The sequence below is a fragment of the Crocodylus porosus genome, unplaced genomic scaffold (assembly GCF_001723895.1).
Source record: "Crocodylus porosus isolate Cpor-Errol unplaced genomic scaffold, CroPor_comp1, whole genome shotgun sequence".
NCBI lineage: Eukaryota > Metazoa > Chordata > Crocodylia > Crocodylidae > Crocodylus > Crocodylus porosus.
In genome coordinates, this window is record NW_017728949.1 from 71,010,713 (window position 1) to 71,027,729 (window position 17,017).

The 17,017-nt window shown below is 41.4% G+C and overlaps 1 protein-coding gene across 1 annotated transcript in view; it reads right to left on the reverse strand.

Annotated features, from left to right (window-relative positions):
* The window catches only part of LRP1B (LDL receptor related protein 1B), a 1,585,724-nt gene that overhangs the window by 57,580 nt on the left and 1,511,127 nt on the right, over window positions 1-17,017 (reverse strand). Inside the window, exons 83-84 of the mRNA XM_019553609.1 lie at window positions 14,568-14,732; window positions 1,286-1,447 (exon numbers count right to left, since the gene is read on the reverse strand). Coding sequence (XP_019409154.1) covers window positions 1,286-1,447; window positions 14,568-14,732 — 327 coding nt within the window. The remainder of the gene's footprint in view (window positions 1-1,285; window positions 1,448-14,567; window positions 14,733-17,017) is intronic.

Here is a 17,017-nt window from a genome sequence, read left to right on the forward strand (position 1 = left end):
TTCCAGCTCCGGCCTCAGCTGGTTATAAAGGCCAGGCCCTGCCCTCTTCCGGCCATGTGACCACCTGGTTGCCCCGGCAACCAGGCACCTGAGCTGCCTGGGTGATTGACAGCACTGCCAATCACCCTCACACTCACGGGGCACCTATGTGACTCTGTGACATAAGGTAATAGACAGCAGGATGTCACTGAGGGATAGTAGTAAAAAATGGAATACAGATCATGAGACTTAGCCAAAAGGAGATAATTAACAGAGACAATGAGTACAATTTAATTAGATTGTTGACAGCAGCAATCATTTAGGAGAAAATTCAGAATGGAGTCAGTGAAGAAGTCAAGACAAAAGTTGCAGATACTTTAATTAATGAGTTAGAAATGATGTGAAAAAGAAAGTCAGGACAGTAATGGAGAAATAGGTTAGCCTATTCATAGAGGATAAAGGATAACATAAACCATGCTTTCTCCTCTTAAAAACAACTCTTTCTCAGTTTCATTAATATCACATCTGAAATATATGGGAACCGATTTAGAAAATATTAGTGATTTTATCATCTTGTTTGAAATGGTAAAAGAAGTTGTTTTACTGTACAATGCCATTCTAGATATTAGCGATGGACAGATTCACTCACAGAAGTTTAGGGCTGGAAGGGACCTCGTGAGATCATTGGGCCCAGCTCCTCCTGCTCTGGGCAGGAAAGACTGCTAGGAACAAATAACCTCAGCAAGGTGTACATCTAGTCTTCTTGTGTATATTTATACATTAGTATATTAGTAGCATTAGTGATATGTAAACTATATGCAGGAGTAAAGCCTTCTACACTTTAATTATGAATACAGGCACTACTGAAACTGTTGCCTCCTAGGAAATTTTTATAAATATAAAATAGATGTTTGTTTTTTTAGATGAATACCCCATAACAGAAATTCTCATCATTATTATCCAGCACTGGAAAATGTCAAACCTATTAATTAATGCTGTTTATTGTATTCACTAAGAACACTTGGTGAACTGCAGACTGTGCCAGCATACAAGGTCTCAAACCTCACTCTTGACTTAAAAAAACCTTTCTATACCAATGCTCCTGGCAATTGTACAGCTGTTTTGGCATCATTAAGCATCAGCTGAATCTACAAAATTAGTTTTATTTGTGATTATACGAACTTTTTAACATGTGATTAAAATGGGGCAAAGCAGAAAAAACCCACAGGCACAAGCTCACATTGCATTTCCATTTGGTGAGCCTTTCAACATGCTACAGAGTTCCCTGACGTGCTGTATTACTTACAATATTGACATCTGTCTCCAGTGTACTCAGGCAGGCAGTGACAATAGGGCTGATTTCCAGCAGTAAAACTGCAGGTTCCTCCATTTTGACAAAAATGATCACAAACTGTCTGATTGCAGTTTGGTCCAGTGAAACCCAGCGCACAGCTGCAGGTTGGTCTCCCTATTTCAAACACAGAAAACTATTTTATGATAAAAATAAATAAAATTAGAACATAACATTCATTTCTGATAGCAGTACAAAAGTTGTATTTCATAGTTGCCAAAGAACAAGTGGTGATGATATACTGAACATTCAACTGTTGTGAAATTTACTCTCTTTTTGTGAAACTTATAAATATTGGATCACAACCGCCCCCCCGCCAAAAAAGTTATCTTGTGAGGCATATTACAGTAACATGCCAAATGACATAGTATTTTTTTTTGATCACTCAAAAACATACGCATGATGCTGCTTTGTTACCTTTACCTCTACTATCTTACCCACATTATTCTATATCCTATTACTCATTTCGTACATAATCTCAGCCTGACAACACTTTGTTACCTTTTACCCTTTCATTAAACTCTCTTTCATTTCTCATCACTTTTCCTCAACAAAAAACTTTCGAAACTTTTTTGAAAACAACTGTGTAGATCCAGAACTTGTTTTCCATCATCTTATCTTTTAAGCCTCTCTTCTGAGCTCTTTAATCTTTAGACCACATCGATTGTTTTGATTTGCCATCTAAGCCCCTATTATCTCCCATAATCATTCTTTTTTCCTTACAAGTCACTTTTTTTCTCCTTTTCCCTCCACATACAGTCAGGCTGTTGTTTACCATATCCATCACTCCACCACATTTTTCACTATGTGATCTCCTTTATTTTTAAACTCCTCAAATCAGGGGTGGGCAGGCCATTATATCCATCCCACGGGGCCCCTAAACATTTTAGAAAATTAATATTAATCTGCCCCTGGCTGCCTGTCATGTGGGCCTCGATGGCTTGCCAAAACTTAGTAAGTGGCCCTCCACCCCAAATAATTGCCTGCCCCTGCCTTAAATGATCTCTTTCTAGTGCACACAGTTCTAACCCTATTTTCCTTGATCTCCTCAAAACCAGCTTTCACCACCTCTTGCCTCTGAAACAGCACTCATTTCACTATAGTCATTATAGTGACTTCTCTTAATTGTCCTTGATTTTCCTGGTGCACCAGGTCAATCACCACTTTTACTGTTTTTTTTTCACAGACTCATAGAAGATTAGGGTTCAAAGGGACTTCAGGAGGTCACTTAGTCCAACCCCCCTGCTCAAAGCAGGACAATCCCCAACTAGATCATTCCTGCAAAAGCTTTGTCAAGTCATGTCTTAAAAACCTCCAGTGATGGAGACTGCACCACCTCTCTAGGTAACCTGTTCCAGTGCTTCACCACCCTCCTAGTGAGAAAGTTTTTTCCCCAATATCCAACCTAAACCTAATCCAGCCTTCATGAGCAGAGAGAGATAGTTAGCTTTGTTCACCTGAAGTCAGGAAGAAGGTAGGACAGGGTGGTACATTATAAGCCAGTGGAGTTCAACCTTTTGGTCCCATGAGTGATTTGGGGTTGGGCCACAGGCTGTATCCAACTCCATGCACCAGGATGCCTCCAGACTAAACCACCCCATGTTCTGGATTCAGGGCCCTGGGACCCTGCACCTCCCCTGCTTAGCCCTGCCTGCTGGGATCAAGGCTCTGGAACCCCATACCAGTTCTGCTTGGCCCTGCACACTGGGATCTTGGCCCTGGAGCCCTGCACTGCCTCCTCTTGGTCCCACATGTCCCCAGAACTCCACCTCTACCTCGTCCTGTGCACTGGTATCACGCTTTCAAGATATTCATCTAGGTCCATGCGCTGGGATCAGGTCCTGCCCCACTCTCTGCACTGCATGTAGTGTGCAGGGCCATGTCCCACAAGGCTTCCCACAGACCCACAAGGAGCTCCATGGACTGGGTGATACAACTCTGGGGGCCAGATCTGGCCTGTGGGCCAGGTTTTGAACACCATTGTTAGAAATTAACTTATTTAGAGAGGCATAAGCTTTCATAAGTACCCTTGAGGGTTTTTTTTTTTTTTTTTACAAGAACACTTTATTATTCTTCTCTACATTTATGATTGCTACTTGAACATCAAGTTTTGATACGTCTTTCCTCCTTATTCCTTTCCTCTCTCTTCTGATGTTCCTCCATGGTCTAAATGTAGATCTCCACTTTTTTTTTTTTAATTCACTTATCCTCATTCAAACCATCAGCATTTCTTATCACTGTGGTGCTAACGGGTCTCAAATGTACATGTACACATAAGACCTTTCCTTGTTTTGCCATGTTGTCATATCAATGTCCTAGCACTTCAGTTAATAAAAACATGAATCTTTATGTTTTCCTCTGATCTATCCAGGTTATATACCATATCCATCATTATCCTAGTGCCTCACCATGATTTCTTCCATGAAAGAGAAATGGCTAATTTTGTCTTTAAACTTCTAAGGAAGAAGATAGGACTATACCTTTCCTGCCTCCTCTCCTATTACAGCTAATACATCCAAGCCTTTCCTTCTTCTCTTTCTCTTCCTTTTCTATATTATCTATGGACTGGTAAACTAAAATATTTTCCATATTTTTTCTAAAGTCAATTCAAGTAAATATTTTTTTAATGAATTCTGCAGGAATAAAATCACCAATTTAAAATAACTCTAAGAAGTCTGTTTATTTTTAAAAGGTATATAACTGTTATGACTGTTGCTTTAATAGTTATGGCTCAAAGCATATCTCAGCTTAGGTCACTGGGAACGATTGTGTAGTCAACAGTTATTCATTTGAATGAATTTTTCACATTTGATGCTGCTTTATTTACTCAAATCTTAGTGACCTAAGCTGAGAGTTTCAAAGCTGCTATGAGATTTGGACATCTACTTGGCACTAATTTTAACGGAGAATCCCAAGGCTAAATGCCTCAGATAACACTGAAACATAAGCAGTATTGACAAAGTTGTGTTAACTTTTAATGCAAACTTCGTATGCTTCGAACCATAACTATTAATGTGACATTAGTAAATATACCGTTTTATGTTCTATCTGGCTTACATTTTTAAGAGCATTGCTTATGCCTTTTAATAGGTCAAGGAATCCCTCCCCACTCCCCCCTACCACCAGCCCTGCCTTATGATTCTTTATGATATTCTTTATGGAAGTAAAGGATAAAGCAGCTTCACACCCAATGCAGCCCGAAGCACAGGGAAGTAGGTAAAAACCTGATCGCTTCTCAAGTGTCAGTGAACTTTCCTGAACAGAAGAAAAACTGGTTTGCCCACCCAATCAGACTAGCTACCTTGAACGTCCTTCAGTTTGTCATCCACTAAAAAGCCCTGGCTTTGTGGAAAATTTTTGTAATTCAAAGATGCCAATTATCACCTCTCAGGCAGAGCTCCATTACTTTTGGTGTCACAGCCAGAGACCAATATGCAACTTTATTGCACTGGAGATATTTCTAGGAACACACACGCAATCCTAATCTGCATCCCTCTGCCCCCCACCATAGCCCCGCAGTGCCCCTTACTCCTGACCCACAGCCAGTACCCCACTGCCTAGCCCTGCCTTATGATTCTGATAGGTCACTCCTGCTTCGCCAGCAAAGCAAAGCAAGATCTCAAACTCAGCTCCCAATAGGCATGCGCCGCACTAGGTACTCTGCAAACTGTAGTTCTAACTAGCAGCGCCCATGTGGAAAACAAACCCAGGGAGGAAATCCCAGATATTTGGCTTGCATTTAATAAACCCGCCTGAACGCAGCACAGGGATGGGGCTGGCCACAGCCCCTCTACCCTCACCTTCCCCCCAGGCAGCATCTCCTGCCTGCTCAGCCCCCACGAGCACAGGCACCACCTCCTGTGCTGCCCTCAGAGGCAACCCCCACCCCTCCTGCCCTGCAGCAGCCCCTGCCTCTGCCCCCTGTGGGAGCAAGGGGAGGGAGAGGGCGATGAGCAGAAGCCAAAAGAGAAAAATAACAGAGGCACCCAGTGGCCAAAGGCCTCAACTACAGAAATAGTGCAGTGCCCCCTGGTGGCAAAAGACAGTAATTATAAGTCTTTGAGTCGATTAGTGTTTGAATGATGCAAATCCATACAAATAGGGCAACGTAAGCGGGAAGTGCTGCAAAATAAAACATGTCCCACCAGTGTTAGTTTAATGCACTGAAAAGATTTTTAGAGCAGGGGGAAATCCTGATCGTGCAAACACAAACGCAGCTGCGTCGGCATAATCGGGAAATCTTGTGTCATTTACAAATGCCCCTAAACACCATATATTTGTTGACATAGACACCTTTTTGGGGAAATGACTCACTGATGTATTTCTGGATTTGGATTTCTGCCACTGATTTGAATGTTTTCAGAAAATCATTAAGTAGAATCACTGGTTATGTCATGCACTTTTTAAAAAAAGTAATTAAAAATAGTTAAAACTTGAAATTAGTCTTTTGTGTCAAAATCAATGGTTTTTTTTAAAATGATAGGCAATCTATATTTTGCTTGTTTGTAGGAGAATTTGATTCTATTCTGTGCAAAAGTAGGTTTATAAATATACCAAATGGTTGCTGCTAACATGCAGATGTCTATCCATGATGCTACAGGTGTATAATTACTGACATTTTAGTGACAACTGAATGGCAGGCAAACTCGGACAGAACTGAAGTTATTTGCCCATAATCATGCAGTTGATCTGTTTCTGAAACAGGACAAAAACCTGTACCCTGACTTGTAGTCTCAGTCTCTAACTATTAGCAGAAAATATTTTAATTTTTATTCATTGTAATAAGGGTGTAGCTTTCTGGATTACCGATGATCTCAAGTTTGTATCAATTTCTGCCACATGATGTCAGCTACTGTAATACCTTATTTGAAAAATATAGTAAGGAAGTCTTTTTTATAACTGTAGCTGTCTTTAATGCAACGTATTTTGTAAATTAAAAAAGTATTGATATGATCTTTTTACTCTAACTTCTATATGTCTTTCTCATTTTTTTCTGTTCTTCTGTCCTTACGATTTGTAAAATTTACTGCACAGGGACACTACCATTCCTCATTCCTTCCACCCTTCCCTTAACTCCTCCTTGACACATTGACCAGCTTAATCTAAATAATATAAATTGCACCCAGATACTAGAATAAAGGGTGGCTTATAAATACTTGTTAAAGTAGGAACTAAAGTGCCCTCTGCATGTTACAGGTGTTGCATAATTAACTGGTTAATAGCACAATTACCTTGAGACCAGCTACACATGCAAACTACCTATTACACCATTAAAAGTTCCAATCAGCCATAAAGTTAGACCTAAAAAATGTGTACTAATTTTATAGCTGGTTGCTTTCCAGCTTTAATGTGCACATGTAGCAGGGTGTGGCAACTGTGTCTTCCAGCCCTGGGGTGCATTGGGCACCACTACATCTGGGAGCCCCTTAGGTCAGGATCCCCTGCACTGGCAATATAGCACAATGGGATCTAATGTACAATCCCACAACTGCACCTTCTGCCATGCATGTGGGGCATGGCAGGAGGCACAATTGTGTGGAACATACATTAAATCCCATTGTGACTTTATCTGCATGTGTAGAGGGGCCCTTACTATTGTAATTATTGTGTCTTAAAAGGAAAACAATGTTTATCCTTAATAACTGAAAAGTTATATTTTGCACAATGTATTTGGAAACCTATAGTCCCTGGGTCCATCTACACATGCAATTAACACGTAACAATAAACTTGGGCACAGTTTGCACTAGAGTTTATTGCTCCTGGGTGGAGAGTATACATGTGCATCCAGGGCCACAAAATATTCAGCCAGGATAGAGCACCTGTGGTTGGCAGAGGGTTGGGGAGTCAGGTGCCAGCCTGGGGCTGCTCTGCCCTAGTTATTTAAGCAGAGGGGCTGGCTGGGGCATGAGGACACTACAGTGCAGGGCTAGCTGGCAGGCAACCCCCATATTGCAGCACCCTCATGCCCCTGCCAGCCCTGGTTACCATCTTATGTGTTTTAGCACACATAACCACTCCACTGCAGGACAGTACTTGTCCCAGAGAAGTCCTATCCTATATCAGAGTCTCTACCCTATATCAGAGTTAATTAGTTTTTTGCACACTAATACAGGCACACATGTAGACAGTGATGCTTTACAGTAGGGCTAGTTAGTCAGCCCTCCAGTGAAGTGCACATGTAGATGTTCATCCTGAGACCTAGCTCTGTTATGTTATGTCATTCTTGTAATAATTAAATGTGAAAAGATTAAAGCACAGAGAATCCTGGGTGTTTTCATGACAGTTTTCATGTTTTGTTTAGTATATTTTTTGGCTGCACAAACTACATTTTGTGTTGATTTTGTAAAAAAAATCAAAACAAAAAAACCCCCCAAACCCCCACATTTGGGGTAGGTGGAACAGAGATAATTCTGGAGGCACTTCTGGTTGTCACTTGGTAACGGATTTGGAACAAAATACTGAGAAAATTAAGCATGTGGAGCTCAGACAAACTGAAACTTTCTCTGTTCTTGGAATGATAATTAATCTGTAATTGTGCAGGGTTGAAATAAAAATCTTAAAATATTGTTTGCATAGAGATTTTAGTTGTTCCTAGTTTATAGGTATATACTGCTATATAAAAGCAAATAAGATGTCTGGTTTGTTTGCAAAACGCATGTGAAAACACGTCAGGACTCTGTTCCTTCACTATCTAGAAGATTGCTTTTTCAGAATTTAGACATGGTAGATAGGTACATATGAAAAGAGGAAAGATGAAAGAATAATCTAAGAGTAGACTTTTAAATGTGCTGTCTCAGACTATGGGAACAGCTAGAATAAATAAAAATATTCAGTATTCAATATTGTGTTGTATGGAATAAGGCTTCCTGTAATGAAAGGACTGAAAATACTGTGCTGTGTTTTAAGAGCTATATATGTTTAAGAGCTGTCTTTGTACATAGTGGCCATGTCCAGATGAGTGCAGATGTTTGGTTCCCCAGGGACAAATAGCAGCAGCACACCTTGCACCACAGCTACTTGCACCCAGGGAACGCCCGTGCCATGTGCACTTTGGGGTGTTGGAAGTTAACCCGGGGCGGTAGGGGAGGCTAGTGCTGTAGCTGTGGCAATCCTGCTGGGCAGAGGTTGACTGGCAGCTGGAGTATGGCTCCATTTTTCAGCTGCATGTGGTGCCCATGTTTGTGCTGCTCTGGGGGTTTTTTCCTGCTTTTTGACCCCTGGATATGATTTTTTCTACAACAAAAAACCATGGGAAAAAAATAGAGCAGCACACACAGTGGCAGTGCACCCTTGCAGCATGGAGAACATCTGACTGTGAGGCATGCGGTGCTGCAGACGTGTTTACGGTGCTACATGCTGCACAGCTGCACTCATCTAGACATACCCAGTCTTTACTCAAAGACAGGTAATATTGATGGATAAAAAAATCAGTAATTTATGGGTCCTCAATAATTCATAAGGATGAAGAGTCCTGCTTAAGTTTACCAAGCCACCAGCACAGGAGAAAGGTATTAGCGGACTAATTTTTAGAATACACAGTTACCAGCAGCCTGAGACTCCAGCTATACTTCAACTCAGACCCCCGATTCCACAAACCCTGTGTGGCCACAGGTAATGGTTTAGTCAGCTTTATTAGTTCAGTGCCAGACAGACATTATCCCATTTTGGAGCTTCACTCTCTGGGGAAGATTGCTATTCTTTGTACCAAATTAGCAGGGCAAAGGGGCCCTTTATTGAGGGCTGAAGATGTGTCTTGTGAACCTAGAAGTTATATTCATTGCTTTGAAAAGGCAGATCATGGAGCAAGTCTGAGTCTATTTGACCTATACTTTAGATAACATTTTTAACATTTTCGGAAACAGCTTGAAATACTTTATCGATTGTTCTTTACCTGTGGCAGAAAAACATGGCAATGTGATTTTCTGTTTATTTCTGACTGACTAACCATATATGATGATTGCTGCAAACATACTAGAAATACAGGTTTATCTGATGTTATTAATTACCTTAAACTTTTTAATGTTTTTAACAAATTCAATTATTGCTGTATTATTTTCTTTCCTATTTTGATGTGTATTTTTCTTATATTTTTACTGGGTTTTTTTTAGAGTTCCTATTAATTTGGTTTGCTGGAGAATGTTCATTACTATATCAAAACTTTTAATTACATGTCTCAGATGTGTGCTTTTAATTAACTGATGACATTTTCTTTTGTTCAATTATTGTAGTTCAATACAACTGTCATAAACTTATAAATTTTAATTAAAGCTGCCCCAAACTCTAGTTATATAATGTCCACATAGGAATTTGCCAAAAGGCTTAACTGTAAGTAAACCAACAATGAATAAATCCATGAATTGCCAGTGGGATTTGTTTAACAAATTAACATTTGTGTGCAGATAATGAGGTTCTACAACTTATAATACCCAGCAAAAATTTAATAAAATCATGTTTAAAAAATGAATAATACACTGCAATTTACTTAATTGGTTATCACATTAGTATTATTTGGTAGTAAAAGGAAACACAATTTATATGCAAACTTTTATTGGAAATTTATTTTCATGTGCAGACACACTTTATCATGATATCAGATTATTGAGAATTTTTTTTTTCCCTTGATATATTTGCTTATGTGAACCTACATCCAAAAAAGGCCCAAATGAAACAGTTTTATTTCTAGGAAGTAGATCCTTACAGCCTGCTGCTTAACGGTATAGTGTGGCACCCCCAGTTGGCACTGTATGTTCCCGCTCTGTGGTCTGGATCCCCAACTTGCCTGCCATGACTTGATGGAACTGTGCAGAAGAGGGGGTTCAGAGGTGTTCCTTCCCCCCAGACCCAGAGATAAGGTTACTCACAGGGTCACCATGGTTTTTTGCAGGGCTCCGCCTCCCCTATACCCCATCCACTAGCCAGCTGGTGATCTTCATGCCATCTCCCTGACTCAAGGTTATGGCTCATGTGTCGCCCTGAGGGGCATCCACCTCAGATGTATGTACAGTCTTGGGCAATCACCCTGACTGCCCTGGTTCCTAGGATGACCATGAGGCCTGAAGTGCTGGCTTCAGGGCCGGGGATGGGGGCGGGGAGGGGATATATCTATGAATCCAGTCAATTCTCTTAGGGAGCATTGCTATCCTAGAGCCTCTAATGACTTGGGACCAGGCTTTTCAAGTTCTCAACCAGATTCCAGCTCCTCTTCTTGCTTCTCTCCTGCGGGGCAGAGTCATTCAGTCTGCCCCCACCAGCACACCATGTCTTGGTGTGCCTGGCATTCTCCCAGCTGGCCTTCCCTCCTGCCTGGCTTCTGGCGGTGTTTTTAAATCTCCCGCGGCAACAGGCCCAGATGATGTTATCAGCTGACCACCTCCCAGGCTGAGGGACAGCCACTTGAAGAGCTGGCGAAATGCCAGCTCATGTGGCGCTCTCTCTGTCCCAGCCTGCCTAGGAGGTAAGTTTTCTGGGATGTGGGTGTTCCTGCACTCTTCTTCAGGAGCGCTTGGGGTGCCCCTGGCATTTCCAAACCCTGCGAGTATCTTTCACCATCACGTATAGGTTCTCTTTATAACAGATAGGCAAGATGTGGCACATCAGGCCATTCTGTCTGGCCTGTGGGACCTCTCCAAAACTTAGAAAATTAATATTTATCTGCCACTGGCTGCCTGCGTTGCAGCCCTCAGTGGCTTGCCAATACTCAGTAAGCAGCCCTCCACCCAAAATAATTGCCTGCCCCTGCTTTATAACCTTGTACTAGGGTAAAGGTGTTTTGATGTAGATGTGAATTCCTGTGTGAACAGGCTTTGGAAAATACGTGGATTAAGTTCTCCAATTTAAAGAAGGTAAAGAGCAGTAAACTGATGAGAATGATAACAACTTATATCTCTCTCACTTGTTGAGCTGTTCATCTTTTTCAGAAGTATTTGGAAATGTAGGTCCTTGTTGGAATCCTTTCCTCCCTTCACAGAGGATAGGGGAATGAAAGGATTCAGACATGAAATGATTCCTAGCAATAGGCTGAAGGGAGTCTACCTGTGAGCACCTAGTAACCCAAATACTTCTATATGAAAGGCAGTAGCAGCAAGTAAGTGTTTGCACCAGTTGATATAAAACTTGTGACCTGACATTTAATTACATCTTTCTCTCTCTCACCTCTATGGCCTGATTAAAAACAAACTGACATCACTAAAATGATGCTAATATGAGCTTGTCTTTTAGATATGTAACCTCATGAGCTATGACTTTCAAGAACAAATATTTCCTATTCTCCAGTAGTTAAAATTTCATCACTATTAAAGAAATGCCACTGTCTAATAGTCGTTAGAGTTGACTCAGGATTCAGTTTTCTGTGCTTGATGTATAGCACTTTGTCTTAGTGGCTAAGTATAGAGAGTCAAAAAGCCCAGGACAGAATCAATTCAGTCTTCATAGGTTTCTCTAAGCTGGATATATTGAACAGATAATAAACAGAAAAGATGTTTACTTCTGAGATGAGAAAACTTGCCTGCACCAAAATCCTGGGGGAGCATATAGCAGCCTCCTAGGCTGCCAGCCATTGCCAGGCCATGCCTGATGCCTCCAACCCACTGCTCTCCCATGCAAGGGAAAAGAGCTCCCCATCCTGGTTGGCCCTGAAACAGATGTCTGCCAACATGGGGGGAGTCCCAGGACTCCAGGGGCATTTCCTAGGCCAGACTGGGATCCCCTGAAGCCCTAGTCTGCCCAGCTGCTGGGGGTGGGGGAAGGGTAATTACCCACCCACACCCCTACAGCCAGGCCAGGATGGCACAAATAACTGATTGCAGGAGAGAGGGGAAAAGAAGTCCCCACTCCCAGTGCCAGCCTCTGAGCCCTGGTCCACCCAGCTGAGAGATGGTGATTCCTTCTCAGCATGCATAGGCCAGGGGGACACTGATACCCAGGGAGGCAGAGGAAATGAAGCCACCCCACCCTGGCCTTGGCCTTCTGAGCTGGGGACTTCCCAACTGATGGGGACCGGGTCCAGCCCAGGGTGACAGGTTCTGCCTGTGCTTGCCTGGCTGGGCCAGGTCCATAGAAAGAAGGATCAAGTCCCACCACCCAGCACAAAACTCCTGAGGCACCTGGGCATCCTGACACTGCTGCTGGTGCTGGCCTCCAGAGGGTGGCTCCATGGTGCCACCCCACTGTCCAAGGGTTAGAGGCAGAGACTCACAGGGGGACAGCGCTGTGCAGCCAGCCAGTCTTGCCCCAGGGAGGTGGGGTGGCTCTCACGGCACAGCCCCCCACACCAAGCTGGGCAGAATCCAGGCAGGGGTCTCCTTTCCCCTGTCTCCCCCTCCCCGCTGCCCTGCTCTGTTACAGCCTGGGGTGGGGCTAGCCTAGCTGGCCAGAAGAGAAGAGCACTGGTTAAGGCCAGTATTCTGGCTTGCAAAAGCTCCTGGGATACTGGGGGACTGTGACCTGAATTGGGAGGGGATCTGGGACAGAAGTCCCATAGAACAGCTTAACCTCAGTCAGTTAAGCCAGATACTATATCCATTGAGGTTTATCTTAAAACAGGTTTGGCCATTTTGAAGCCAGTTTATGTGCACTTAACTTCTGTTTTGTTACAGGTTTAAATCAGTTTCTGATCGCTTAAGCTGGTTTATGTGTCACTTCTGTCCCAGGGTCATGTGAGACTCTGTACACCATACTTAAGGCTAGATTCATAAAGGGCAGTGTGTGCCCTACCATCCAGATGAATTTACAACTTGGATTACACAAGGTGCCCTTTTGTACCAGACAAGAAGAATGAAGCAAGTATGAATGGGACTGTCAGCTATCAGCATTCTGACTGAGGAACTACTTCATCTATACAACAGGAAATGTAGAGAAGAGGGGAAAGGTGTAGGTGCATAACTCAATGCTACAGAAAGGTACTTATCTCAATTCAGCACCACAAACCATCTCTTGGTGTTAGAGCCTATGTTCTTCTAAAAAATGGCAGGGGTGGGGAAAACAGTCCACTCACAATCCTGTCAGAGGAAGAGAAAATGGTGCATACCCAAACCCTGTGCATAATAGTTGTGTGTTCACTTGGGAGATGAGAGACTTGGGTTCAAACCCCTTTTACATGTTCTGTTTTGTATTAGAGCAGAGAATGCAACCAAATTCTCCTCTTTTTCTGGTGAATGTCAAACTATGCAACTATGCAGTATAAATACCAAGAATTATAGTAATTCCCTTTCTTTCCAACACAATTAATATTTAAATTATTCTATGCAAAGTGAAAGGGCTTTAACCAAACAGACATGGGCAATTCAGCCTCCACGTGCCCTCTGCTATGATGGTTAGGAGATTCCCTTGGTGTCATGTGAGAGGTAAGTTAAAATCCCCGTAAGTAGAGAAGAATGGAGAAATTTCTACCCCCATTTTCTACTTCCTACATGTGCAAATTAGGCAGGAAGAATGCTTGTTCTGTCAATGTCAATAGGTTACCTTTCTGTTACAGTGTATGTACCTCAGCACTACCAGGATGTGAATAGCTATATGTAAGGCTAGCTAGAGAAATTTAGGCACCTAGTTGTCTTTATGATTAGCAGGGATCCTGGTTTTCTCTGATAAAAAAAAAAAATCCCCAATTTTCAGATTAAAAAGTAACTCAAAATCCACATTTTTTGTGATCAAAATGAAACACCACTATATATAGTGGTGTTTCATTTTATTCTCAAAAGAATGTGGATGGGGGGGGGGTAAACTGAAAATTGGGGATTTTTGTTTTTAATAAGAGAAAAACAGGATCCCTGACTATTAGACAGTTTGGTGTCAAGGAAATTCAGGTATTCAGTGGGTCAGGTGAATGTTGTATGAATGAATATGATGCCTACATTTTCGCCTGTGGCATTAATGTTCCCCTTGAAAATCTAGCTTCAGTCTCTTCCAGGCATCAGTTTCTGTAACTCTCTTTTCTGTAAGTCAAACTATATTACTAGGAAAACATTTAAACACTTGAATGAAAAGCACTATTTAGTTCAAAGTTAATGTGGGTATTTGAGGTGATATTAGCATTTTTCTGCATGCTCTCGGCTAAAGAAAATGGATTGCCTTACCCATGCTATACGCCATAAGGCTCAAGCAGAACTTTGACTTTGATATACATACCTATTTAATTTATAATCTTATATGTTGTACAGTCCTGTATATCTACTAACTCACATTTAGTCACATACAAATACATGCAAACCTAAAGCACAAAAGCTGTAAAAGTATATTTACCAAGAACAGAGGCTACACAGGTTCCTCCATTTTGACAGTAATTATAACAATGGTTGGTTTCACATCTTTCTCCTGAATAACTTGGCCAGCAGTGACATCTTGGATCACCTTTCTCATTGATAATGCATCTTCCTCCATTTTCACACATCAGTTTACATGTGTCATCTGTAGTTTAATGGGAAAAAAAATGCAGGTTACTGAAATCTTCAGGAATTCTTTGTTGCATTAACCAGAACAGAAACGTGTATGTTGTGGGAGTGGGGTGGCAAGGCTGAGCCAAATGTACTTTTACAGAATCAGATCTTACTCACAAAAACTTCTGCATCTCTGAGTCAGTTAATCTATGGGGTGCATCTCCACCCTGCCTTCTGCCTGACTTCAGACTAACATGGCTAATTATTTCTCCATGTACTACCTTTGTTCTCCCTCTCAAATACCAGGTCTGTTGGGGGCCATGTCTCCCTTAATTGTACCATAGCCTTTCAGGTAATTACATTTGCTCATCTAGTAGTTACATTATAACAAAACATGTTTTTCAAGCCAATTTGATTATGCTACAACCATAATTATCACATAATCATAATTCCAGAGTGTGTGCTGTTTGAAAATATGATTCTTTAATAAGGATATAGCCAAGGCGGAAGGCTGCAATCCTATATGAAACCTTTTTCAACACACCATGATTAAAATACCTGTAGAATTGCTTAGATTAGTTAGTTCATACTGTAGATTAGTTAGTCAAGATTCCTCTACCAACATCCAGTTTAGACAGTTCTGATCTCTGTAGTGCAAACGCAAGCCCAACATAGCTTAAAATTATCAAGTAGGCAGCAAGGCCATCTCTAGTTTGGGAAGGCCTTTCCCATCAAGGGAACTATAGAGATTATATCTGAATTTTATTTTGCTATTTTTGCCATTAGTAATAAGAAGAAATTAGTTGAAGTAACTACACTAGTAAGGAATGTGGCCAGGGATGAGATACATTGTTAATTAGGGTCCTAGGCTCTCTTTCTTTACTTTCTATTTGCTTTCTGGTTATGCATTTCTTTAATAGCTACCACAAATGATAACAGGGAGTGATTTCATGATTATCTATCCAGGTACCAAGGTACCAATCATGTATCAAAATCACAAATTGTCAGTCTCCCTTTGCACACTAAATGCAGACAAGTATGGTTTTTCTGGTCTTAGTTTCATAAGACCAGACTACTGGAACAAAGCATCTTGTGCAGATCAAATTTTGGTCACAACATATTTCAAAGGATGATAGCTGTGTCAGCCAAACTCCCAAGGTAAATGCTTTTCACCTCTGTAATACAACTGAAGAGAGGCTAGGGAGACAGCAATGCTGGGTACTGCCTTGGAGGGTGGAAGGTGGAAATAGCTACTGGAGTAGCTGGCCATGCTATAGCTGGCCAGCTGGCGAGCTGGTTCAGCTGTTCCTGACTTGTGCACCAAAGAGCCCTGGGGACGGAAGCACCTCTGTTATTCCTCTGCTTTACTTACATATGTTTTTTAACTTCCCAGGGGAAACATTCTATTGGGAAGAATTCAAAATATACTTCTCTAATTAAGCCTGTGTCACATCAAATTTTGAAATGGAAGATAAAATTTTAATTTTATAGTATTTTGCAGTTTGGTATTTTATTCTCCTGCTTGTCCTGAATTTCCTGCATAAGTATAATTTTTCCTAAAGGAAGAATGGAATGGCATGGTCCTCTCTACTTTGACTTGGAAGAAAAGACTTGCATATATTTCAATTATTCTTTCTCCGTATCTGGCTGCATTCTCCTTTTTTTAATAAGGAGATGTATTTGTAATATATTTGCTTAAGCCAGCAAAACATTTCTTTTTGTGATCCTTGACAGTTTCCCTTGTTCAAGGGTAAGAAAGTTGACCTTCCATGAAGGCAGCACTAAACGAGGCAATCATGCAATGCTTTCTGTACTTTTTAGACACTTTTGGCTTTATTTGGTGATTAGTCATTTTTCCTCTCACCTCTTTAGAAAATCTACACTACATTCCTTTCTTGGCTGGAACAAATTTTCCTCTTTGCTAAGCATTTTTCTTTAGGAGACACATTGCTCTGTGCTCGTGTCTTGGGGTGAGACAATAAATGAGTGTATAATTGTCCAGGGCAACAACTTAAGGAACTACACTCTTTGGGAGAAGAAGCCTACTTCTTTCCCTGAGAAAAAAGTAATTTATTTCAGCACAGGTATTTTGCTTAATTTGCAAAGGAATATACTTTTTGTTGCTTTACCACTGAGTGAATCTAGCAAAGAAGATTACTCAAGAGATTAATGTTATATTAGGACTGAGTGATTTTTCTATTTTTCTTACTTGTATCATAGAATCATAGAAGTCGGGTCGGAAGGGACCTTGTAGATCTTCAAGTCCAACCCCCCGCCTGGGCGGGAGAAAAGACTGGACTCAAATGAGTCCAGCCA